Source organism: Malus domestica, chromosome 17 (assembly GCF_042453785.1).
Source record: "Malus domestica chromosome 17, GDT2T_hap1".
NCBI lineage: Eukaryota > Viridiplantae > Streptophyta > Magnoliopsida > Rosales > Rosaceae > Malus > Malus domestica.
Genome location: NC_091677.1, coordinates 33,386,624 through 33,410,908, shown reverse-complemented (window position 1 = coordinate 33,410,908; position 24,285 = coordinate 33,386,624). Strand labels below are relative to the sequence as shown.

The window sequence follows — 24,285 nt, the reverse complement described above, 5'->3', positions numbered from 1 at the left end:
GAAAAACTAGTTAATTAAATGATAATTGTGGTATACGACGAGTCTTTCTCCTTCTTTTCCTTGGCTTTTGCAAAATTTTCAAATGATGTGGCAGTCCACATCAGATGTCACCTAAGGTGGTATGAAAATATGGTATAAAAATATGGTATGAATAACATTACTCTACTTTTTAAGCACACTCTCTCCTTAATCTCTATAACTATCGGGGGTTCTCTCCTTCCCTTTTTTCCTCTCCTCCCTCACTTCCTCTCATAGTTTCTTCTTCTTCTTCTCTCTCTCTCTCACTCTTTGTTTTTTTTTCCTCTTTCTCCAAAGATGAAATCTTGAGCGTTCAAACAAGAGGAGAAAAGAGAAGGAAAAAATAAGGGAGATAATCCTTGTTCAAATCATATGCTCAGCATGTCATGCTCCGACAGTCTTACTAGTGGAATAGGGGTTATGATTTTCACTATATTATATTTTCTCCTCCACCTCTCATATGTTGTTATTTGTTTATGGTTGATTTATTAAATCTTATGATTAGAAACTATAACATAAGTACAAAGAAATAAAGAGAAAATATGAAACAAAAATGTTTCTTTGTTCACTAGGTGACTAAAGAGTACATGGTCACTCACCCTTTGATTGATATCAATGACGAAGATTAAATAGATGTGTTTGATATCAAATCAAATGATAAATAAACATATGAATCATCTGGTACTTGGTAATCAAAATAACGGAAATCAAATCTCTGATAATCATTCTGGTGTTTAATCCAACCAAAAATAAATATAAAGTAAATTAAAAGTGATAAGTTAAAGACAAGAAAAAAAAGGATAAAAAGAGAGTGATCAACCTCTCAATGCAGTCCTCATAAACTAGTCGGCAGCATGGGTTTTTGGCTTTTGTGTAATGGTCGAGGTCAGATAATGCGTGTCACATTATTAGGCTGCAATTTGCATGGAAGAAATTAAGAAGATTATGGTGTAATCAGATTCTCTACTCACAGTATAATTGATTTTAAATGCAAAAGTGGATAATCATCATCTGGAAAATTTAGAATTGAATTTTCGTGCCTCTATGCGCCAAACTTGGTCTTATGAAACTTGTCATATTTATCGTGAAAAGAATTTTGTTGATGATGATTTGGCTCGTTTGGATTTGTCATGCAGTTTGGGTCCAATCTTTTTTTAGCAAACTCCTTTTTTTTGTCGTCCTAGTTGCAGATATAAATAAAGTGTCATAGTATCGTTATATTCTTATATAATTTATTTTTTTTAAACGTATGTCCCGTTGTCAACCGAAAAAAAGAAAAGAAAAGGGAGAGTGTCTAAGAATAAACATACGACTGGTAGGACGACTAGGTCGGGATTTAGGAGATGCAAGACCGGTTGTTGCGCTCCTGCCAAATCAAACAAAAACCAACCAAAATGCACACGCTGCACACATGTGATCCTTCGTTCCATTGTCTTTCCTAACAACCTTCCACACCAAATCACCAATCAACTACCCAAAAAAAAGCACAAAAATATCAAAAAAGAAAAAGAAGTGGTAAGTGGGATTTCAGATTAACGAACAAAAAGAAAAAACTTTGATCCTCCCATGCTTCCAAATTTGCAGTAGAACAAAGAAAGTTGCCAAATTTCCAAAAGGGTTCTTATTTCTTTGGTCGAATTCAAAAGGGTTGTTTCCATTTTCCTCAATTTATCAAATTTTGTTGTGTGAATAATAGTGGCATTGTAGAGGGAGGGGATCGTGGAGATGGAAGCAAAAGATGGAGCCTCAAATCCAACCTCCTCTACCAAAAAGAAATCCAGAAAACCCAAATGTTCGTTTTCTAACTCCCTTTTGTTTCATTCTCCCTTTGTGTAGCATGAATGCATGTCTCTGTTTATGTAATTTGGTTTACTTTTCATTTTCCCATCGTTTTTTTCGGCTTAACTTTTATTTGGACGCTTGAATGTGGATGTTTTATTTCTTCATTGTGCTTTATTTGGTAATTATTTGACATACGATAGAATAATCTAGCACTAAATTCATCTAAACTAGGGGAAAGTGGGAGGGTACGAAGATGGGATGCAATGGGTTAAAAAGGAGGGTTCTATCCACTTGGGTAATTTATTTGGTTTATGAAGAAACCACAACCTTTTCTTCTAGGAATCCAGCAACATATTTTCTATATATTCATGAAAACATATAAAAACAGATAAAAGTCGATGCAGTTAGATTTTCATTGGGCATAATCCAGTCCCTTTGGGATGGTGTTAAAGCGTTATTCTAACGAAAGTAATATGCTTGGTGCATGCTATGATGCATTACAGATTCCAAGTTCACACAGCAAGAGCTTCCAGCTTGCAAACCAATTTTAACACCAGCGTCGGTATAGGTTACACTGCATTTTGTTATTTATTTATTTATTTTTTTTTCAGTTGCAGATTTTGCTTCAGTGTTATGTGTTTTGGTTTCTAAATGTGTTTCCTTTTTGGATTTCAGGTCATTTTAATATTTGTCGCCATCGGCATTGTCTTTATACCAATTGGACTTGCTTCCTTATTTGCATCAGAGCGTGTATTATATCTTCACATCCTTTATGTAGTGCTTATCGTGAAGTTTGGACAGTGGCGGCTGATTATTCTTGAGCATGAAACTAAACTTTGCCTTGTTTAACATGCAGGTGGTGGAAGTCGTCCACCACTATGACAAAGATTGCATTCCTCTTAAATATGCGGATAATATGCTTGCATATATTCAGAGTAGTAAAACTAACAAGACATGCATTAGGAGACTCACTGTAAGTACGATCCTCAGCCAGTGTCATGTTTAGGCTAATTTTGCAAAGTCTTTATCTGCTTTTCTTGGCTGATAAGACATACTTCTGATAATGTGCGTTTACTGGTGGTTTTTCAGATTCCGAAACAAATGAAATCTCCTGTTTACATTTACTACCAGCTTGATCACTTCTATCAGAATCATCGCCGGTATGTAAAAATTTTCTTGTCAACTATCATTTTTTTTCGTATGGAATATATGGCATGGACATGAACATGGCTGTTTGATATAAAACATTCATGGAAGGGGCATGAAACCTCTGTTTCTCTTTGCCAGTACTGTGCACCAAACATCTGAAAATAAACATGAGGTCCCCTTACAGACAATTTCCATAGGTAGTCAAATTTTCCTGCAATATGTGGATACATACCCGTAAATGCGAATGATGAACTGTAATTGTTATCTGAAACTAAAAGGAAAACCAAATCATTTCTGTCCAGTGTAGGTTATTCTTGAGGGTATGTTCGACAAGTTAAAACACTCACCTGCCACCTGATTCGTGGTGCTACTCTGTCTAATCAGAGTATATGTAGAGATGATGATGCCTACATTTGTGTGTAGAATTTATTTAGATGGAAAAATGAAGTTGTCAGTTTACTTGGGACATCATTTCTGTAGCATTTTATATGTGTAGCATTTCTATTACAGGAATTTTAGAAAACTTTTATTAGGAACTTGAAAAGGCCACACTATAAAACGTCATCCCCCACCGACCCCCTCTCCCCTTATCCCTCTAGTTCTGAATTTCTAAAATACTATGATTCTGTTTCTTATGTAGTATGTTTATTATTGTTTCCAGATATGTTAAAAGTAGAAGCGACAAGCAATTGCGGAGCAAGTCCAATGAAAATAAAACAGATGACTGTGCTCCTGAACGCTATACAACAAAGGGTGTAATTGTTCCGTGTGGTCTCGTTGCATGGAGTTTGTTTAACGACACATACAAGTTTTCAGTGAATAACAAACAACTAGGAGTCAGCAAAAAGGACATCACATGGAAAAGTGACCAAAAGAACAAATTTGGCTCAGACGTCTATCCTAAGAATTTTCAGAGCGAGGGTTTGATTGGAGGAGCAAAACTGAATTCTAGCATACCTGTAAATCTTCTCACCTACTTTCTGTCTTTTGTTCCCCTTGTTTGCCATCCTTATTTTGTTGCTTTAAATTAATATCCTTTTCTTGTTCTGCGATCAACAGCTGAGTGAACAAGAAGATCTTATGGTTTGGATGCGAACTGCAGCATTGCCAACTTTCAGAAAACTGTACGGGAGAATAGAAGTGGACCTTGAAGCCGATGCTGTAGTAACTGTGACAATAGAGAATAATTATAACACCTACAGCTTCCGTGGCAATAAGAAGTTGGTACTTTCAACTGCAAGCTGGATTGGCGGAAAGAATTATCTACTAGGCGTGGCATACCTTACTGTTGGTGGGCTGTGTTTGTTCTTGGCTCTAGCATTCCTACTTCTCTATCTGATCAAGCCAAGGTACGTGAATTATTTCACAGGTCATACAGTCTGCAATGATCAACTAAAACTTGATTCTATTTTAGACAATTACGGTAAATTTACACTGGTCTTTTTGCTAAAATGGATCAATTCCTCTACGAAACCAATATTTAGTGGATTACTGTCCCTATATATCGAACACAATCGGCAGTGTTGTATCTATGCCCAAGCTACTACTGAGATGTGCTTGAAATTGTTTCGCCCTTTTTGTGCAGGCCTCTTGGGGATATATCGTACTTGTCTTGGAACAGGAGTGCATCAGGAGGACACATATACTAGAAGTCCGTCCATGCATCTTAGTATCCGCTTCGATCTTTTTTGGGACAATCTTTTTTGCCATTAGGCTGGCCAGATCGAGATTTCTATATGTTTTTCTTGGATCTTTTGCTTTATTTTGCTATTTATAGATCTTTAAAAGGACCAATTTGTGTAAATATTGTATTGCAGTTGTGTATCATATGAATTTCGAGCAATGGCATTGCATAGATTTTTCGTTTTGGACGAATTACTAAAGTTTGTTTGGGATTGCGTTTTACTAGGAGGTTTCTATTTGTAGGTTTTTATTTGGACATTTACGGGAGTTGCAGACTTGCAGGTGAAATCAAAATAATTTCTTGTTGATTATGTAGAGTATATGAGAATCAGTAACATAAGAGGATCTTCATATATTGCGGAGTACATAGTGATGGAAGATTTGAACTAATCTAAACTGTAATGAGGAAGATTCGAACTCGAGTGCATAGTGAGAAGGACATCCGTTCTAACTAATATGACAATGCCAACATCTGCACTAAAATAATATGATCAAAAGTTCATGTCAATATTTAAAAAGCTTATTTTTAGATACACCTACTGAAACTCGACTTTGATTTTACTTTTCTCCTGAAACTCAAAAGTTGTCACTTTGCACATTAAGTCTCCATATTTGCTTTACTTATGAGATTTTGTCTATTATGTCAAAATTGTTTTGCAAGGAGTAAAATGACAGCTTTTGAATTTCAAGATAGAAAATTGGATCAAAAATCGAGTTTTAAAGAATGTAACTAAAAATAAACCTATTTAAAAAGTAGTAATAGTAGTATTCTTTTTGCAGAATAATATTGACAAGATTTTGTTTTGCTACAATAGTAAGTTGAACAAATGAGTTCAGAGGGTGTGCAAAAAAAAAAAAAAAACAAAAGAACCAATTTCTATTATTTTTTCAAATATGAGTGATTGCAAAGATTAATGCACTCAAAACTGTAACTTGCTCGTAGCACGTTGTGATAAAAAATAAAAAAGAATCGTTTTACATATGCGAAGGCACTTGCAGAAAAACTAATACTAGTATTATTATGTGGGCCTTTGGCCATGTTACAATAAGAAATTTAACAATGATATTTCAAGAAATTTAACCCTTCTATACCTTTGAACTTCTAAAAAAGTAACTGACTAAAGCAATAGAGCAGAAGAATGTCATAAAACTTGTAGAGGGAAAATTCAACGGCCACAAATTGAAATAGAAAAATGCAACCAGCAAGTTATGCACAAGCTGGTAATGTAGGCTCCATTGCAGAGGAGATATCTCTGTCACACATTTCAGAAGTTATGTTCACAAGCCCGTCATCCTGCATGTTCAGATGCTTAAATCTACGAGTTTTACAAAAAAAAAAAAAATCGATTTTATGCGATTTTATCAGACGATGATCTACGTACCTTTGCAATATTCCTGAAGTATGTTGTTGTATAATTTCCGGTAGGGAACAGTACTTCAATGAGATCTGCTAAGACCAGTTGAGGCTGGGAGATTGCTCCATTGTACCAGTCTTTACATGCAAATACAGATGCCAATTATGCACTATTTTTCAAGTATAAAAAAATAATATTTCAACGATAACAAGGTATAGAAAATAATTATTCATTAAAATATAAAGCACACAGTGAAATTATTATTTCAATTGCTTAAGACCAAATCGTTATCCTATTTTAATTGCCTTTAAAAAAATAAAAAATTCAACGTTAAATATAAAAAAGAATGCAATATATGTATAAAAACACTCACCAAGGGCAGTTGAGTTCTGAACTCTTTTATCGTATCTCCAAATGCTTTGGTTAGAGAGGAAAGCAAAACAAGAATGATCTTCCACGTTTATATTTTGCAGAAACGTTGATGAATTGTACATAACTGGATCCCAAGTGTATGTTTCATCAATAACCACATCCACGGTCTACATGAAGAAATAAACTGAGGTAAGTAATTGTGACACGTGTAACTAGTTAGGGCTTGAGCGCTCATGATTAAAATTTACACTGTGAACTCACACATAGGATGGCATGCAGTGCATCCAAATCGTCAGGACTAGAGATGTTGTAGGTATTCTTGTTGATAGAATCATCCACATTTTCACCAAATGCGTCTTCCACATACTGCATGTTCCAAAGTTGAACACACGAATGCCAGTTTAAATAATTAATTCATCTTTGATCTATAAAATGATTTTTGTTTTTATTCACGTTGGGTTATATTTTAATGAGATTATTGAACATTAGTCCTTGAAAAAGATTGAATTTTAAAGAACCTGAAAATTACTGACCTTCAATTTGTATGTTTCCTTTGCAAAAGACCATGCACCCTGCATAAATGAACTCTAATTAATTAATGTTATACGTAGAAGTATGCAAATTCCCTATTAATAATTTGATGCAACAATCTTCTCATGCAAGACTTTAATTCTTTCTTCCCAAACAACCAAGGTTTTCAATAGTGTTGGAGAACAAAAAGAGATTATTATTGCTCTCTGAAATTTTGTGTGCTTGCGACTAACATTATCGTACTCCATCCATGCTACTGTTGGTTTGAAAGATGTCCTGTTTTTCGCAAGTTTGGTCAAGCATTGATAATTCTGTGTAACCTGCATAATTAAAAAAAATGATTTGTTAGTGCAACACAAATCATATTAACTTTTAATATATAATGACAATAACAATGGGAAGCAAGTTTGTAAGGCGGGGCGAATCCTGAAATAGGTTGCCTTATTTTGGATTGTTCTTTGCAACTTGGCAACATGAAGTTGAAAATGCTAGTTATGCTGCGGTGAATATGTATCCCCTGTACACACCTTGGGAATTGGTTTCACCCAAAGCACCAGACCAATGATCACTCATGACTTCTATTGGAAGCAACTTTGTGTCAATCACAACTTTGTGTCAATCAATCTTGTGTCAATCACAACTTTGTGTCAATCAACTTTGTGTCAACTCCTTAATTCAAGGAGCTTGTCTTCCCTAAACCATTTGGTCGGTTGTCTTCCCTAAGCCACCTTTGTGGTGTAAATCAAGGAGTCAATCTCCTTATATATTGTTGTACAATTGTAATGATATTATGATGAAAATACAAAACATACTTTGAAAATCAACGTGGTATTAGAGCAGGAAATCTAACCTGCCTCTGCTGTACTACTATCCGAGCGAGCGTGTTCAATCTTCAAAATGACCGAAGACAATTCGTTAGGATTAGAAGCTGAAAGTGCACATGTGATTTCCTCCATGAATGTGCATGAGGTGGATGTCAACCCAAATCAAAGATTAAGCTCAGTCGTGTTGAATGAGTTTAATTACTTGCCTTGGTCGAGAGCAGTGCCTCTGGCTCTATGTGGAAGGTCCAAGTTAGGGTTCATAAATGGAAGCATCAAAATACCTGATGCTTCCTCACCAACCTATGAATCCTGGCTTAACAAGGATCAGCTAGTTATGTCATGGCTCCTGAATTCCATGGAACGGAAATTAACTGAAATATTCAGTTACTCTGAATCTTCATACCAGCTATGGGAGGCGGTCAACGAAATGTATGACAGCCAGAACAATGCTGCAAGGGTTTTCCAATTAAAGAAGGACATCTCCGATCTGCAACAAGACGGCAAGCCGTTTGTGCAACTCCTAGGAAGCATGAAAAACATGTGGAATGAGTTGGAAATTTATCGCCCTCATACAACCGATGCAGCATTGCTACGAAAGAAAGCAGAAGAAGACAAGATATTTCGCCTCTTGTCCAGTCTCGATTCAACGTATGAAGATTTACGATGTCACATACTCATGAACACTGAACTTCCTTCACCAGTGTATGTGCAACAATCCAACGTGAAGAAGTAAGGAGGAAAGTCATGAACATGGGTATAATGGCCAGTGTACCTGAGGCTAGGGTCTATCTAACCAACGAGAGAAAGTACAAAGGAAAACATTCGAACTTGAAGTGTCAACACTGCAACAATATAGGTCATGTTAAAGACACATGCTGGATTTTACACCCAGAATTAAAGCCTGACTTCATGAAGGACAACAAGGGTTTACAAAGGGTGAATCGTACTACACATCGAGCAAATCATGCGTCTGCCTCCAACTCTAATGGGTCTGATCAATTCAAGAACTTCACAGCGAATCCAACTGAACTCATGAATGAGTTTATGTCTTACATTCAAGGCAAGAAAGGAGAGGCTGGAATTGACCGTGCAGACAGCATAGGAAAAGGGAACACGACGACATTGCTCGGCAAGTTTGCGGGTTTCTTGGCAGACACGAAACCCGTACCCCAAGAGAACATGCAAGGTATCATGAAAGCCTTTAAAACTGCTCTTAAAATAAATATGTTGCATGATTTTTGGGTTGTAGATTCGGGTGCCACAGATCATATGACTAACCATGTGTCTAAGTCTCAAAAGTTTGAAAAATTCACTAATCCTTCCCAAGTTTCAATTGCAAATGGTGAAAGTGTAAAGGTTTTAGGAAAGGAAAAAATAAAAATAATGTCAGATGAAATTGAATCAATGGCTTTGTATGTACCTTCCTTCCCATTTCAACTTCTATCTGTGGGAAAGATCACAAATACCTTGAATTGCTTAGCTATATTTTCTCCTCACAATGTCATCTTTTAGGATTGTGCCACCAAGAAGACGATTGGTGAAGGGTTTTATTTAGAAGGTCTCTATTACATATCAAAAAGCAATCCCAGAGGATTCCAAGCCAAGTTCAATCTCATTCAAGATAATCAATTGTGGCATCAACGTTTAGCTCACCATTCTCCACCCATTTTGTCAACTTTATTTCCAAACTTAGGGAAGGATGCTATTTCATGTGAAACATGCCACTTGTCTAAGGCCACTAGATTATCTTTTAACTTTTCCTTGTCCAGGGCTAGTAAGTGTTTTAAACTAGTTCATTCAGATGTATGGGGACCAACTAGTGAATCTTTTAATGGTTATAAGTATTTTGTGATCTTTGTTGATGATTTCTCTTGAGTCACGTGGTTGTATCTTCTAAAGTCTAAGAATGAAGTTATGGAAGTATTTAAGGACTTTCATAACCTTGTTAAAAACCATTTCTCCTCTCAAATTCAAACCTTAAGGTCTGACAATGGCACCGAATATATGTCCCATATCATGAAACAATATTTAAGCACTCATGGCATCATGCATCAAACAAGTTGTGTTGGCACACCTCAACAAAATGGTGTAGCCGAACGCAAAAACTGTGACTTACTTGAAAAAACAAGAGCACTAATGCTACAAATGAATGTACCAAAGAAATTTTGGTCCCAAGGGGTTATGGCAGCTGCTTATATCATCAATAGATTACCCAGCCGAGTCTTGGATTTCAAGTCTCCCCTAGAGGTCATGAAAGGAAGTAAAATTGATCTCTCACACCTTTGAGTTTTTGGCTGCATATGTTTTGTGCATATTCAATCTCATCACCGAGATAAATTGGATCGTAGAGCTGTTAAATGTATTTTTCTTGTTTATTCATAGACAAAAAAAAGATATAAGTGTTATAAGCCTCAACTAAGAAGATTGATTGTGTCCAAAGATGTTTGATTCCATGAAACTAATCCTTTTTTTCAGCAAGTCACATGAAATCACAAGTCAAGAGGATGACATCTTGGATGTGTTCCCACTACCAAGAATCGAACTTGAGGCTCCTTAACAACAAGATCCCAGTCATGTCAACATTGATGCATCTCTCAATGAAAGTAGCAATGAAGTGTCTCACTCTGATGGTACACGACATGAAAATGGTGATAATCAAGATGACCCTCACAATACGGTCCAAAATGTGAACGAGTGTGAGACAACTCTTCCTGCTCCTCGACACAATCCAATGCGTGTTAGGAAAACTCCCACAAGACTTCAAGACTTTGTCATCTACAAACCCACACATCCCATCTCCCAATGTGTGTCGTACAAGAGTGACACCAGCCCATGCTACATTCCTAAGCACCATATCAAGTTACAATGAGCCTTAGAATTTCCATGAGGCCAACAACCAAGAGGTTTGGAAGGAAGCAATGCAAGAAGAACTTAAAGCTCTAGATCAACACAACACCTGGCGTATCACCAAACTTGCCATAGGCAAGAAAGCTGTGGGTTGCAAATGGATTTATAAACTCAAATTCAAGTCAGATGGATCAATTGAGAGGCATAAAGCAAGATTGGTAGCTCGGGGATTCACTCAAACATACGAGGTGGATTACAAAGAAACGTTTGCACTTGTTGCCAAATGAACACCTTGAGAGTGCTATTGTCCATGGCAGTAAACAAGGGATGGTCCATATACCAAATGGATGTGAAGAATGCATTCTTGCACGGAGATCTCAAAGAAGAGGTCTATATGAAATTGCCACCAGGGCATCCTCAAAGCAATGAACAAAATTTGGTGTGAAAATTGCACAAATCCATTTATGGCCTGAAACAGTCTCCATGAGCTTGGTATGCCAAACTAAGCTCAGTTCTCACTAGTGTTGGTTTCATAAACAGCAATGCCGATTCATCACTATTTGTTCGCACATGAGCTGTGGGAAAATTGGTTGTGCTGATCTATGTTGATGATCTGATAATTACGGGTGATAATGCTGACAAGATCCTCAACCTCAAATAGTCCCTCAGACAAAGGTTTGCAATTAAAGACCTTGGGATATTGAAGTACTTCCTTGGTATAGAAGTGGCAACCTCGCACAAGAGGCTGTTTCTTAACCAAAGAAAGTATGTCTTGGATTTGCTCAAGGAAGCCAACATAAGCGATGCTAAACCGGCCATTACTCATCTCGACAGCAAGCACAAACCTAGCTTGAAGGGCACGCCACTCACGGATATCAACCATTATCAGTGATTGGTGGGTAAGTTAATCTACCTAACAATCATTAGACCCGACATCACATATTCTGTAAGTCTTGTGAGCCAATTCATGCACTCCCCGACTCTTGAGCATTTGACCCTTGTTAAAAGGATCTTACGCTACTTAAAAGGATCTGTGGGTCGTGGAATCCTCATGCAGAAGAATGACAACACACAAATCATGGGATATTGCGATGCTAATTGGGTGGGGAATGCCATCGATCGCAAGTCCACAACTGGCTACTATACCTTTGTCGGTGGAAACTTGGTCACATGGAAAAGTAAGAAGCAAACTGTTATAGCCAGGTCAAGTGTCGAAGTTGAGTATCGTGCCATGGCTTCAACTGCGTGTGAGTTGATTTGGCTCAAGGGACTTCTGTGTGATTTAGGTGTTCCTACAACTCTTCCTATATCCTTATTTTGTGACAATCAGGCAGCCATGCATATAGCATCAAACCCAGTGTTTCACGAGCGAACGAAACACATTGAAGTTGACAACCATTACATTAGGGAACAGGTGCAATCGCAGGTGATTCAGACACACTATACAAGAAGCTTCAACCAACTGGCCGACATCTTCACAAAGCCTTTGGCTTCTCATCAGTTTCAGCGACTTCTGTCCAAGCTTGGATCCATAAACCTCCTGGATCTAGCTTGAGGGGGCGTATTGGAAGAAACTTTGTGTCAATCAACTTTGTGTCAATCAACCTTGTGTCAACTTTGTGTCAATCACAACTTTGTGTCAATCAACTTTGTGTCAACTCCTTAATTCAAGGAGCTTGTCTTCCCTAAACCATTTGGTCGGTTGTCTTCCCTAAGCCACCTTTGTGGTGTAAATCAAAAAGTCAATCTCCTTATATATTGTTGTACAATTGTAATGATATTATGATGAAAATACAAAACATACTTTGAAAATCAACAACTTCTGTGTAGTGCCACAAAGACTTTTGGTGGTCTTATTGGTGCATACGATGATGGGGTCTTTGACTAGGATGAAGTCGTCACAAAATAGCTATTTTAATATTTAATTTAATTTTTATCCTAATATATCTTAAGCTTATATATAGTTAGTAAAGTTCATTGTTTTACTTCTTAGGGTTTTCCTGCACGTTTAGAGCTTACAGAAAGTATCTTGGTTTCTAGAAGTTAAGAAGTAATGACCTGTTATTTTAAAAGGAATATGAAAAATATAAAGAAATTGAAAGGAGATGAACTATTTTTGCAGTGTACATACAGTAGTTTCTTATTGACTGTAAAGAGAACGGTATTTATCATACTTACTGCATCATATACTTGATTTGCTCTGCTCTCAACGTTCGCAAACACTCCCAAGAACTTGATCCACTCTGCTCTCTATCAAGAACACAGAAAAATCAGATATTAGCATTTAGCTGTTTTCTTTTCTTTCCTTGATTTAGGAATGTTGGCCTGCCCGCCCTCTTTTTCCTTCCTTGGAGTTTTTCTTAAGTGGATTTACCTGCAGGAAGTTTTATTGGCCTGCTCGCCCATTCATTCATATTTGCTACAAATTTGATTGGATTGAAAGAAAAATCGCTTAATTACTCTTAAAAAACCAAAAAAAATACATAAAATTTTGAGGACAAACTAATTTCCACGATATATGCTTGAGAAAAGATATATAATCACCATGATAAATTGATAATGTTTGCTTTATTTAACATTAGTGTTTCTTTTGGTTTTTTTATTATCTCACCCTTTCCTATATAACTTGATAACAATGCCTATTTTTTCAACTATTATTCTTGCAAGTTTTTTTTCTTAACATCTCTATTTGAGCGAGTGGGAGAATTAATCGTACTTAATTAGGATCTCATTTAACAAAATGAAGAGTAATACCATAGCATATATGAATCATAGGAAAACTTGAACATGTAATGTTACATACATACATGACGTGCTTACCTGCAAAGGGTTATCCTCTCCATAAGGAACAAAAGAGACAAAATTGCAAGCCTGTGGTTGGTCAATGTTGGTAATGAAATGTGCTGCAAATTTTGCTACTTGTTCTGGCTCACCTTTGGGAATCAAATCAATTTCTCCAGCTTCATACAATTTCAAAACACATTGAGAAGCCACAGAGTTTGATGTAATGCCCTTCAAGCTCCCCAGTAATCCTAGGAGCTGCATAACAAAATTAATATTGGTACAGAAAATAAAGCAAAAAGAACAAAAAATGAAATTGATACAAGATATTTAGAAATTGTATGAGAATTACGCCTTATTGGAGCTGGCAATCCTCACCTCGAAAAAGGAAACTGCAATTTTACAAGAAGATATTTAGAAGGGGATTAAAAGTTAGCTTGAATTAAAGACAAAAGATCATAAAATATAAAAATGTGCAAAACAGAAAAATGGTTACTGTTGACTTGCAGGAAAAACTGGTTTCTTGGTACCGTGGGGAACGAATAACTACTATGGTGTCTCTATAACCAATAAAGAAAAAACAAATGAAACGTTGTCACACTGGTGTGGTGTGAGCCAAAGGCTCTCCAATGCTTAAGTTAGACTTGACTTTAGGAAGAATGAATCTCATGTTATAGGTTTCATGGAAATGGTCATGTTTTTACATAGGGGTAGACATGACCTTGAAGATGATTTATTAGGGAACGCGTGAAGCTCCCCAAATAATTAGTTCAAACCCCCCGTAATCCCGCCCATTTAGCCAACAACGGTTGACTATGAGAGACGTGATGAGGGGCACCAATTAGGAGTCCCATTCAGGGACGACTCTTAACAACATTGGTGCTCGTAGCCTATGTCTGAGCCATGATTGTAGGGATGGCTACCCCTCTTGCCTTATTCATCTCTTCTGGGCTTTGCATGGCTAAGCTTTTTTGGGAATTCAACTAGTTCATGACTTTTGGGCTTTGTATGGCCCAATGTATCGTTTTACGTGAGTCCATCACGTGTAACGTGGAGAATACACTAGCCTGGTAAAGGAATCATCCCTGCCGGACATGAACATGATTTACGCGGAGATATCTCTTCCTTGCATTAATTTTCAACCCACATCCCACTCTCCCACTTCGTTAATATAGATAATATCGTTGTTCAAAAACAAAAAAAATTCGACCCACATAAGGGTTAGGTGCTAGTTTAATTTTGGGAGTAATTTCATCATCCTTACTTGCTTTAGTACAAGTGGCGTGCCCATACACACAATTTGTTTTAAATTTTCCCATACACACAAAAATACGGAGTCCGTAGAAATCAATAATACCTGGAAAATAATCGGCATCGATTGAATAATTTGATAATGGGATAACAAATGATTTGATCCTCGAGGTACAATATTTTGTCCTTGCTGCCATCCTCGTATTGTTCTGCATTTGATAAATTAAGGATATTGTTAGTAGATTCTTAACTATGCGAGTGTTTGTATTGTAGAGAAATACGATACGAGAGCACTAAGTGCTGCTGAAACTCTATCACAAATGAACCAGTGTTGAATCATGGTTTCTAATTTCAATTATTTAAACACTTTTGATTATTTTTTATTATTTAAACACTTGCTCTTCTTTAAGCAGCAAAGCATGGTTCTTTTGCTAAGCAAATAAGGAAGCTAAAATATATTTGGGAGCTTCTAAGTATGATTTCCAAGAAGTAAAACTATTTAATTAATTATATTCTTATGTATTCTGAAGAATGACAAATTAACCTGCAGCCCTCTGTAGTGTAGTAGTAGGGATGTATAGAGGATTATATGAAGAAGAAAAAGGTACCTGGATGAGAAGGTAGCTCTTGCCGTCAATGGAATTCTTGATGACTTTGAAAGTCTGTCCATAGTATACATGGAAATTAATTGCGTCTACCACCTTTGAAGTATTGCCATTCACTTTCACAGGCGCTGTGGCTGCATTTGCTCCAATTATTCCATGGCAATCATAGCTAAAGAAAAGCCAGACCGCAACGAAGAAGGGGACGAACCTTTGCACCCAACTGCTCTTAAAACTATAAGAAGAAGAAGATGAAGCCATATGTATCTGCCGGCCACCAAATGAAACAACAAAGCAAACCTCTCTTCAAATGAACTAGCTTAGCTCTCTAGCTAGTCTCTATAGGTTGCTTGTGAATTAGCAGTCATTTAGAGCATAACAAACTTGCTCTCAAGAAGTGCCCATTCATGTTAGTGGACTCCACATAATTATATTAGTTTTTATTTTTTTATTTTTGTGTTAGAGAAGTATAGAAAATATACGACAGAATGGGAGGGACAAAGAATAGTGGATGAATGATGAAAGGAGAGAATTACAAGAAATGGGTATCAAATGTTATATAAAACGATAACTAATAACAAATTTGTTTCATTCATTCTTCCTCTCCCAAATCATTCGTACCATCATTTTTGTAAACTGTTTAGGGGAGGGAAGGCTACCCTATTCCAGAGCCAGCACATATCACAAGCCTCTTTGAGGATTTACAGAGAGGGTCTTATTTTTAGATGTTCTTCATATCTTTTCTCTCTATCTCTGAAAAATGAAAACTAAAAACTAAAACGAGAATATTACAAAACAACAAACTATAAATATAAGTAAAAGGAAGCTGGAATTGAATGATTCATATCCTTTCCATGTTCTATTAATCCTTCTAGTTTAGAATATGCTCACATCACAATTCGTGAGAGGGAAAGTCATGGGATGAACAATGACTTACCTATTACCTACTATGAAACTAGTGGATTGGCGGTGGCTTCAAATGACTATCTTGAATTGAGAACGTGAGTGTGAGTTGGCAGGATGTGTAGCACCCCAATTGTTAATTGGGAGGGACAGGACAGGATATATAGTAAGTGACCCGTGAACCATTATCTCTTGTTTGGTTGCATATGTATATTTTGTCATCTTCTTTTCACCACTTTTGATGCATGCCCTTTTTATCTTCCAACATATTCATCCACATGATCATGTGCTCCGCACAGATTTGTACTACACAACTCTCTCCACCATCTCCAATAGTGAAAATGTTCATGTGCTCTAGCAAGTAGCAATCCAACGAAATATATATTTAGTTTCCCAATGCCCCAAATGGGAACTGCCTTTCTTTTTCTGTTTAAAGTGTTCAACAAAATTTTAAATAGTATGGGGACTAGGAGGTCGAGGGAAACTTAAAATTTGTAGGGGCTCAGCTTATCACTGGATTTTGTTAAGTGACACTATAAACTATTCAAAATTTGCCATGAATTTTAATTACACAGTCAGATATTATGCTCCCCTCTAGCATGATTAAGAAAGTAAATGGAAACAAGGAAATCTCTTTTAGTATAGATGAATATCAAATCTTACATGATTTTGTGTCAATTTAAAATACAAATTGTGAGGACATATTTGAACTTATAGCTATGGGTTAGGCTGAATTTTCCCCTCTGCCAAACAGACAAACTATTGTTAGAACCGAAATAAAATGATTGAGTTCAAGGGGAAATTATATTGTGGTTAGCCCACATGGTACCAAGAGCCAAAGAAACTGTGAGGAAAATCCCCATCTTCTTCAGAAACACACTACAACTATTCCCACCTCTTACATTAACCAAGCAAACCTTTTCTTTTTTGTTGCTCCACTTAATTAATCCAAGTCCTTTCTTCTTATTGCTAATTTCAGAACTGCCGTTTTCTTCCACACTAGTTGCAGTTGTAGTTCTGGTGAAGGCATCCATCAATTTCTCATCTTCCATATGTTGCCCAAGATAGATGATCATGTGCATCAATATAAGTGTAACTGCACAAACAAGAGTGCTTGCAATTTTCCCCCATGGCATTTTTGATTTGGCAATTCCGTCGAACTGTTCCATCACAAGTTCCTTGGACCTCTTAAAGAAAGAACCTCTATCCTCAGACTTTTTTTGCGTAACAACTCTCTCTATGAAAAAGTTCTGGCCTAAAACTGGGTTTAGATGGACCTTAACTGTTTGTGAAGGCATTAACTGGTGAAAGAATGTTTCAGCCACCTGCCGAGTTGAAACAAACATGCCGTGATTAACTTGAATTTCTTCGATGACTTCAAAGCTTGGAGAAGGCGAATAATCATCCATGTTTCCATCATGGAGGAAGTTCTCGTTCGGGTCTTCATTGATGAAACTAAGTGAGAAATCATCACCATTTGCCTCATTATCATTGAGTTCCTTGATTATGCCACTATGATGCCCAGTTTCTCCTGCAATTGAATCTTTTGTTAGCCGAAAATAAAGAAGAATTGCAATAACCTAAGTGTAAACCTGAAAGATAAGAAATACAAATCTTGCATATACCTTGAATCTCATACTGTTGCTCTTGTTCTTCCCTACGAAAAGATGAAATGTTTTCTATTGGAACTATCTTGTGTTCCTCCGTGAAACTCTATCCAATATAAAAAAGAGGAGAATGTACATTAATATCAAGAAATAACAAATAAAGGTAATGCATTTAAATGGAAATCTAGCATTAGGGTTAGCAAGAGATCATTGAATTTTAGTCAAACTGCATTTTCAAGAAGCTGGTTTTATATTTTTATGCACGCCAAGTATAATGGATGGTAAATTGATAAGTTAAATTGTAATATACCTTCTCCAGATCTTTGTCTGACATTCCTATCCATCTTAGATTCTCGGCTGTATTCTCCATCCTAAAACCATCCTCCAGGTCTCCAATCTCGATTGACCGTGTATACGAATTTCCCCATGTTTTGTGATCCACATATCTCATAGAATTCATGTGATCAGTAATTTGATTATACTGAGCATCTCGGTCAACCATAAAGCTAAAGTCATTGGCTGGAGGTGCATAGTTTCCACCCCATGTCTGATCCACAAGATTACTGGATTGATTGATCATTTCTTGAGAAACATGTGCAACTGAGAGAATTTCCTGCAAAGCATCAGTTTCAGCACTTGTCGTGTCAGGTGCAGGATTTGAGTATTGCATCGTTTTGAAGTCGGTGAGTCCAACTTGAGAGAAATCCTCCACTTCTAATGGAGGAAGTGAGAGTCGATGCTGCAGCCTTGCACATTCTAATGCAATATCAACCTGCAAATAGGAAAATGGTGTGAGGAAAATAAACGAATAAAGGAAATGCATTTGTCCAAAAAAACTAGCGTGTATCTTTTGTTGAACTCTCAAACAGAATCATTATATTTGTATCTTTTTACGCTTTAGGTTAGTAATTCATAACTTTTATCTAACTGTGTAATAATTTCTCTATATAACTTTTCATATATATTAAAATGAAAATTAATAATACCTTAGATGGAGGGTAGGGAATGTTTCCATGTGTAGAAATATGAGAAAATGAGGACGAGCAATTAAATGCCTCTTTCGATAAGAACTGCGTCCATTTTCCATCTCTTTTTCTACCCATGTCATCAAGTGAGTTTGTATGAACAAAGTTTGGTGATGAAGAGCATGCATTGTTCATTTGCATAGGATAACTTGAGCTCTCGAAATCTTCACATCTTCCTCCATCAGAATACAGTTCATTAACGCTAGATGAATGGTCACTGGTTAGCTGGTAATTAGTAGTACTTGTGCTACCATAATGCTCTCCTATCTTTGGCCCCGTTGCAGTCTTCTTAAAAATACGGCATAGCGCATATGCGTCCTGTACGAATGCATATATATGTTTCAAAAATCTGTAATTAATTGCATGAGGGTTTTTATTTCCATGAAATTTCAAACTGTGAATTTTGAGAAAGAATTAGAAAAGAACCTGAACCTGCAAGCCTTGTGCAGTTTCGCACTCCCTCTCGTCGAGGCGATATTCATGCATAACCCAATCTGTTCGACTCCCATGTGGTGCCCTTCCTCCGTAATAAACTAGGGTTTTCTTCATGCCTACAGCACGCGTCTGTGAGTTTACCTTCCGATCCTTTCCCGTCGCCTTCCAGTATCCAGCTTTAGTTGCACGATTAGTCCTCGATCCGTTAGGGTACTTCCGATCTCGCGGACTGAAGAAATACCACTCCAGATCTTTGCTAGGCAATAATGACTTTCCTATATGCGGCAATATTTCAGTTTGTTTAAATTGGTTACAGTGAATAAGTTATTAAAGCCAGAGAAAGGAATGACTATAGGGGATCACATTTCATAATCAGCTAATCACATAATGTGGTAGGAAAATGTCAGGAAAATATAGTATGAAATTGTGGTCCGTCCACCGTTACCCCCTAAAAAATAACAACAAAACTAATAACTATACCTACAACCACATAAGAAAGTACAAAGAAAAACATTGTCATTTGGAGCAGATCGATTCTCTCTTGCAATCAAGACATAGTTTCAATGACGGTACCTGGCTAATAGATGTTTGTTACGTATTTGAAAAACAAATCTGTTCATTTGGAGTGGCAACCGGATAAACATACAAGCAGTTGCATGGCTTAATTATCAACATATAATATTATCAATAATTAAGAACATTCTTTGTGGAAGCTTTAACATAACACTATGACTGTATATGATTGTTCTTTTCAAGGCCTCCGTAGCCCAGAATCTAATCTTGGGAACACGTCACTCACAATTTTAATTAATTAAGAACCAATAATGTAATAAAAGAATTTAAAGGGTTGTGAAGGAAGAAGTGCATGGAAAGCATTGCTTGGAACTCATACCTATCGCACACAAAAAGCAATCCTTTTCTTTTTCCCTGCTAGCTTTTTTGACTTGGTTCTTTCTTTGTCTTACTACAAAACTTGGTGTTCACAACAGGAACCCTAAAGATCGAGGGACCGGTGTGTCGGTGGTTTTAAGTATTCTTTACACTCAAAATTTATTTTATTAAAAACCCTATGGATATTTAATTAAAGGTTAAAAGTTCAGCATATTTGACTCATAAAAGTAAAGCAAGTATTTCATCATTAGTTACCAAAAAAATCATGTACTTAATTCATTGTTAAGTATTCCGATACGAGCTTAGTTGAACACAAATAAAGGATAAGGGTGCCCAAAGAAGGCAAAAGATCGAATTCCTTTTTTACATAAAACATCGGCCATAATCAATTATTCAATTATGTTTGTGTTAATTATTTGGCACAAAACTGCTATAAATTTTTTTTTTTATAAATAAGTGATTGTAGGAGAACTAACGATTTTAAAGAGTAACAAGATGTTATTTCATCCGAAGCATTGCATTAGGGGGTGGTGCAGCACCACTCTTGTTACATACACACCTCTCAATTTTAGAACATCCGATTGAATGAATTAAAAAAGATCAATACCAAAAATTAACAGGGGTTGTGTGAGAGATAAAAAGAGATGTGCTTAAACAAATTAACAAGCTCACACTTAAACAAAATAACGAAGGAAAGAATAAATATATAAATAGATAAGTAATTAATAAAACAATGAGAAATAAAGGGAAAGAAAGACAGTACTAGAAAAACAAATTATAAAGACTGTTCATAGGGAGTATACCTGGTAAGTCCCATGGCTCACACTTGTAGAGATCAACTTCAGGGATGACCTCTAATTCGATCTTACGGCCATTAATCTTTCTTTTGAGGTAGTAAGCAACTAATTCCTCATCTGTGGGATGGAACCTAAAACCAGGAGGCAATGAAACAGGAGCCATGTATACTATGGACCTTCTTCTTCTTCCTCTTAATTATAATAAAAGGGCACAACTGTTAGTAGCTAGCTAGCTTGGATGACAAGCCTCCTCAACCAAAATCAAGAATTGCACCCTGCAATAATCAATCAGCCACAAAACCCTAGTTATTAGAGGATATTAGAAATTATGATTAGTACAACACGCGTATATACGTGTTACATATAATACTATCATACGTATGATTATACACACGAAAACCAACCTTGGCTAAACTAGGATGAAGAAGAAGATGTGAAGATCCAAAGCTGAGAGAGAGAGAGAGAGAGAGAGAGAGAGAGAGAGAACTTGAGCGGGAGAGGGAGAGAGGGGTTGGAATGTGGGGGTTGCTTGGGGTTTTGTTAATAAGAGAACAAAAAGGCAACGATGGAAAAAGCAAGCAAATAAAGATGGGGAGGCTGCCACCCCCACCTGTTATATTTCCTCTCTCTAGATCTCTCTGTACTTTAACTTTACATATTCGTTTTTCCTCAACCAATCAACATGATCATGATTCCTCGCATCGTTCTTTACAAGCTTAATCCATCTCTCTCTCTCTTTCTTTATCGCTCTCCCTCCATTGATCCCATGCTTCGATCTTGTCCTTTCTTGGAACCTCTGCTCCACGTGGAGGTGTCTTATTGGAGGCATTGCAGGCCCTTTGTGCAAACGAGTATCTTTTCTTAACGAGAAACCACGGAAAAGAATTTCGGCGGCGTTGTAGCTCAAGACTGTCCTTTTCACATGCTCATCCCCACTGTCCCCACATTCCTTCATCTCTTTTTCTTCCTAATAAGAACTGATTAAAAAATTAATCAGTATCTTCCCTTTGTCTTTTCTAGTCATTGGTATAAGCCAACCCAACTAACAGTTTTTTCTTTTTATTTCTTTCCACTTTTATGCATAGCTCATGTTTTTTGGTTTTCTTCTTATGTCGAAGATTAATTATGTATCACTTGACTTGACCCCTACAATTAACGAAACAGAAAATAGTATGTAATTCTACGTACTGCATGGCAAAAATTTACCGGATAATAATGCTAGTAGGCCCCAGAAGAAAATGCTCAACTCACAATTAAAGGGTCCATGATTCTTGCATGACACCCAACAATGTGAAAAATTGAAAGTTTAAAATTTACAGTCTCATGAGATAGTAGTTCCATGTACATCCAAAAATGTCTATGAACACCCTTATTTTCTTGAAAACCAAAATTATTTTTTCTTTTTCTCTGGACACCCACAATTTTGTACAATATGCCAAGCTTAACCTTCTTTTAAACTCTGAAAAATATATTGCCATTCCAACAATTTTTTTTTTAAAAACAAAACGAAAATATGCTGAGTGACCGCATCCATGAATAACGATCTGCCATGGCTGGCCGACTAAATCACCGGTGACCTCCGAGTTGGGACCACAGTATTAGCTGCTGCCACTTTGATTTGTTTAACACCCCCTCTTTGTTCTTCTCTCTCACTTGATGTCCTTTGAATAAAACTGAAACTTTGAGTCGTAAGAAGAAACAGACATCAACTTCCTCCAAAAGCAAAATGAAAAGTCAGTGTGAAAACGACAGCATTTTTATAAATATAACCCCTTATTTTTTAGGAGAAACAACAAAAATTTACCGGATAATGCTAGGAAACCAAATCTTTTAAACCAAATTTGCAAACCAAATGATGTGGTTGTTAATTGTTTGTACCATACTTGACCAATCCCGAAACTACCGAGCACCGGCCAACGCTATACTGTCAAGGACCCAGAAGAGTTCCCCTCCGACCAGGAGGCCAATCACTACTCGACACGTGTCAAGATTAGAAGCCAATCAGAGCGCAGCACGTGTCGACATCAAGAACCAATCACAACATGACACATGTCAATGTGACAAAGCTACAAGTTTTTCTATAAATAGGGGTCATTCCCCCACAATATTGCCTAATGCCATTTTGTGTTAAATCATTCACAAGAACTCACTAAATTGAGAGCTTGATCCTTTGTACTTGTGTAAGCCCTTCACTACTAATAAGAACTCCTCTACTCCGTGGACGTAGCCAATCTGGGTGAACCACGTACATCCTGTGTTTGCTTCTCTGTCTCTATTCATTTACGTACTTATCCTCACTAGTGACTGAAGCAACCAAGCGAAGGTCATAAAACCTGACACTTTCTGTTGTACCAAAGTCTTCGCTGATTTTGTGCATCAACATTTGGCGCCGTCTGTGGGAAACGACACTTATTCCTACTCTCTTCAGCTGTGTCAAGCTGGTTTCTATCATTCGTACACTTTCTTTTGATCAGGCATCCCTCTCCAACATGGGAAGCGAAGGAAGCCACAGCACACAGAATGACACCCCCCTTGCACATAGTGCGAAACAACGAAAGAAGGAAGGAAAACGAGTTCTTCTTCAAGCTAAAGTCGATAAGTTGGAAGCTCAGAACAACAAGATAGCAATGAGGAATGAGGTCCTCCAGGAGCAATATGAGAAGCTCTTCGAGACACTCCACGAAGCTAGGCAAACTCAGACACGCGAGCTTGTTGCCCCCGTGGAAGTCAACCATCAACTGGGTGCCCTCCAACATGGAGGGTCACATGCATTCGACATAGATATCCCTGATAGGGAACAGATTACCCCTCGACTTGATAATCAACATGAGGCTTCTCTTAACCCAGTTGCTTCGACCCGAACCATGAGAAGTGGAGGGAGACACCTCTTTGCTGAAGGGGCAGAAGGATCGAAAGCCGTCTTTCGCGATTGTCGGGATTTCCTGAAGCAACGTCGAGAGAATTCCATCCATATAAGCTCAAAGATCAATGACCCAAGGATTTCTGAGAGACTCGGTCCCCTGCCACGGCCCGAGCCGGCCACCAATTTGGGGAAGGGGCAACAAGTCCTAGAGAGACATGAGGGTACAGGGGACTCAGAGGTGTTCCGACAGACATACCCTGGAAGCCAGTACAACGAGTCCAGGGAAAAATCACATGCCCTTGATCAAACCTTCCTAATTCCAAGAGGAGATGGAGATTTACGAAAGAAAGCTCCAGTGGCACATAACTCCGCTCAGGACCCCTTTGTCCTACAACTTCTTGAGGAAGTAAACAAGTTGAAGGCTGAACGTCAGGCTGAAATACCTGACTGGAACCAACCCAGGCCTGGCCCTCTTACAAGGAGGATCCTCAACACCCCCCTTCAAGCAAAGACAAAGCAAAAGCTTGGCTTGCAACTTTATACTGGAAAAGAGGACCCGATTGAGCACC

General features: G+C 37.4%; 3 protein-coding genes across 5 annotated transcripts; 1 reads left to right on the top strand and 2 right to left on the bottom strand.

Moving 5' to 3' along the window:
• Positions 1 to 1,276: 1,276 nt before the first annotated feature.
• LOC103405897 (ALA-interacting subunit 5-like) lies at positions 1,277 to 4,824 on the top strand. 2 transcript variants are annotated; one of them, XM_008344922.3, is made up of 8 exons: positions 1,277 to 1,810; positions 2,304 to 2,362; positions 2,476 to 2,550; positions 2,657 to 2,773; positions 2,890 to 2,960; positions 3,611 to 3,908; positions 4,009 to 4,298; positions 4,535 to 4,824. In XM_008344922.3, the coding sequence occupies exons 1-8, from the start codon at positions 1,744 to 1,746 to the stop codon at positions 4,596 to 4,598; spliced, it is 1,041 nt and encodes a 346-aa protein (XP_008343144.1). In that variant the 5' UTR covers positions 1,277 to 1,743; the 3' UTR covers positions 4,599 to 4,824. The 2 variants fall into 2 exon arrangements, with proteins under 2 accessions (XP_008343144.1, XP_070672791.1); XM_070816690.1 differs by lacking the exons at positions 2,304 to 2,362; positions 2,476 to 2,550 and having other exon boundaries at positions 1,495 to 1,810.
• An 801-nt stretch (positions 4,825 to 5,625) lies between these two features.
• LOC103405898 (uncharacterized) lies at positions 5,626 to 16,229 on the bottom strand. The gene is made up of 11 exons (XM_029097583.2): positions 15,202 to 16,229; positions 14,700 to 14,802; positions 13,721 to 13,734; positions 13,382 to 13,600; positions 12,740 to 12,811; positions 7,124 to 7,210; positions 6,893 to 6,931; positions 6,621 to 6,725; positions 6,361 to 6,526; positions 6,015 to 6,124; positions 5,626 to 5,926 (listed from the first exon to the last, which is right to left on the bottom strand). Exons 1-11 carry the CDS (start codon positions 15,454 to 15,456, stop codon positions 5,840 to 5,842), a joined length of 1,257 nt encoding a protein of 418 aa, XP_028953416.1. The 5' UTR covers positions 15,457 to 16,229; the 3' UTR covers positions 5,626 to 5,839.
• A 485-nt stretch (positions 16,230 to 16,714) lies between these two features.
• On the bottom strand, positions 16,715 to 21,443 carry LOC103405896 (NAC domain-containing protein 54-like). 2 transcript variants are annotated; one of them, XM_008344920.4, is made up of 7 exons: positions 21,258 to 21,443; positions 20,860 to 21,128; positions 19,157 to 19,440; positions 18,692 to 19,048; positions 18,016 to 18,477; positions 17,724 to 17,811; positions 16,715 to 17,629 (listed from the first exon to the last, which is right to left on the bottom strand). In XM_008344920.4, exons 2-7 carry the CDS (start codon positions 21,014 to 21,016, stop codon positions 16,890 to 16,892), a joined length of 2,088 nt encoding a protein of 695 aa, XP_008343142.2. In that variant the 5' UTR covers positions 21,017 to 21,128; positions 21,258 to 21,443; the 3' UTR covers positions 16,715 to 16,889. The 2 variants fall into 2 exon arrangements, with proteins under 2 accessions (XP_008343142.2, XP_008343143.2); XM_008344921.4 differs by having other exon boundaries at positions 19,163 to 19,440; positions 21,258 to 21,436.
• Positions 21,444 to 24,285: the final 2,842 nt, after the last annotated feature.

Bases quoted from the DNA above. Each gene is read 5' to 3' on its own strand.
- LOC103405897 (XM_008344922.3), top strand. From the start codon at position 1,744: ATGGAAGCAAAAGATGGAGCCTCAAATCCAACCTCCTCTACCAAAAAG. The intron at 2,363-2,475 runs GTATAGGTTACA...TTTGGATTTCAG, and splicing joins CAATTTTAACACCAGCGTCG to GTCATTTTAATATTTGTCGC. The intron at 2,551-2,656 runs GTATTATATCTT...TTTAACATGCAG, and splicing joins CCTTATTTGCATCAGAGCGT to GTGGTGGAAGTCGTCCACCA.
- LOC103405898 (XM_029097583.2), bottom strand. From the start codon at position 15,456: ATGGCTTCATCTTCTTCTTCTTATAGTTTTAAGAGCAGTTGGGTGCAA. The intron at 6,932-7,123 runs GTTAGTCGCAAG...TCATTTATGCAG, and splicing joins CATGGATGGAGTACGATAAT to GGTGCATGGTCTTTTGCAAA. The intron at 6,527-6,620 runs GTGAGTTCACAG...TTCTTCATGTAG, and splicing joins CACTGCATGCCATCCTATGT to ACCGTGGATGTGGTTATTGA.
- LOC103405896 (XM_008344920.4), bottom strand. From the start codon at position 21,016: ATGGCTCCTGTTTCATTGCCTCCTGGTTTTAGGTTCCATCCCACAGAT. The intron at 19,049-19,156 runs GTTCTTTTCTAA...GCATTCGTACAG, and splicing joins CACAAGGCTTGCAGGTTCAG to GACGCATATGCGCTATGCCG. The intron at 18,478-18,691 runs GTATTATTAATT...TCCTATTTGCAG, and splicing joins TTCCCTACCCTCCATCTAAG to GTTGATATTGCATTAGAATG.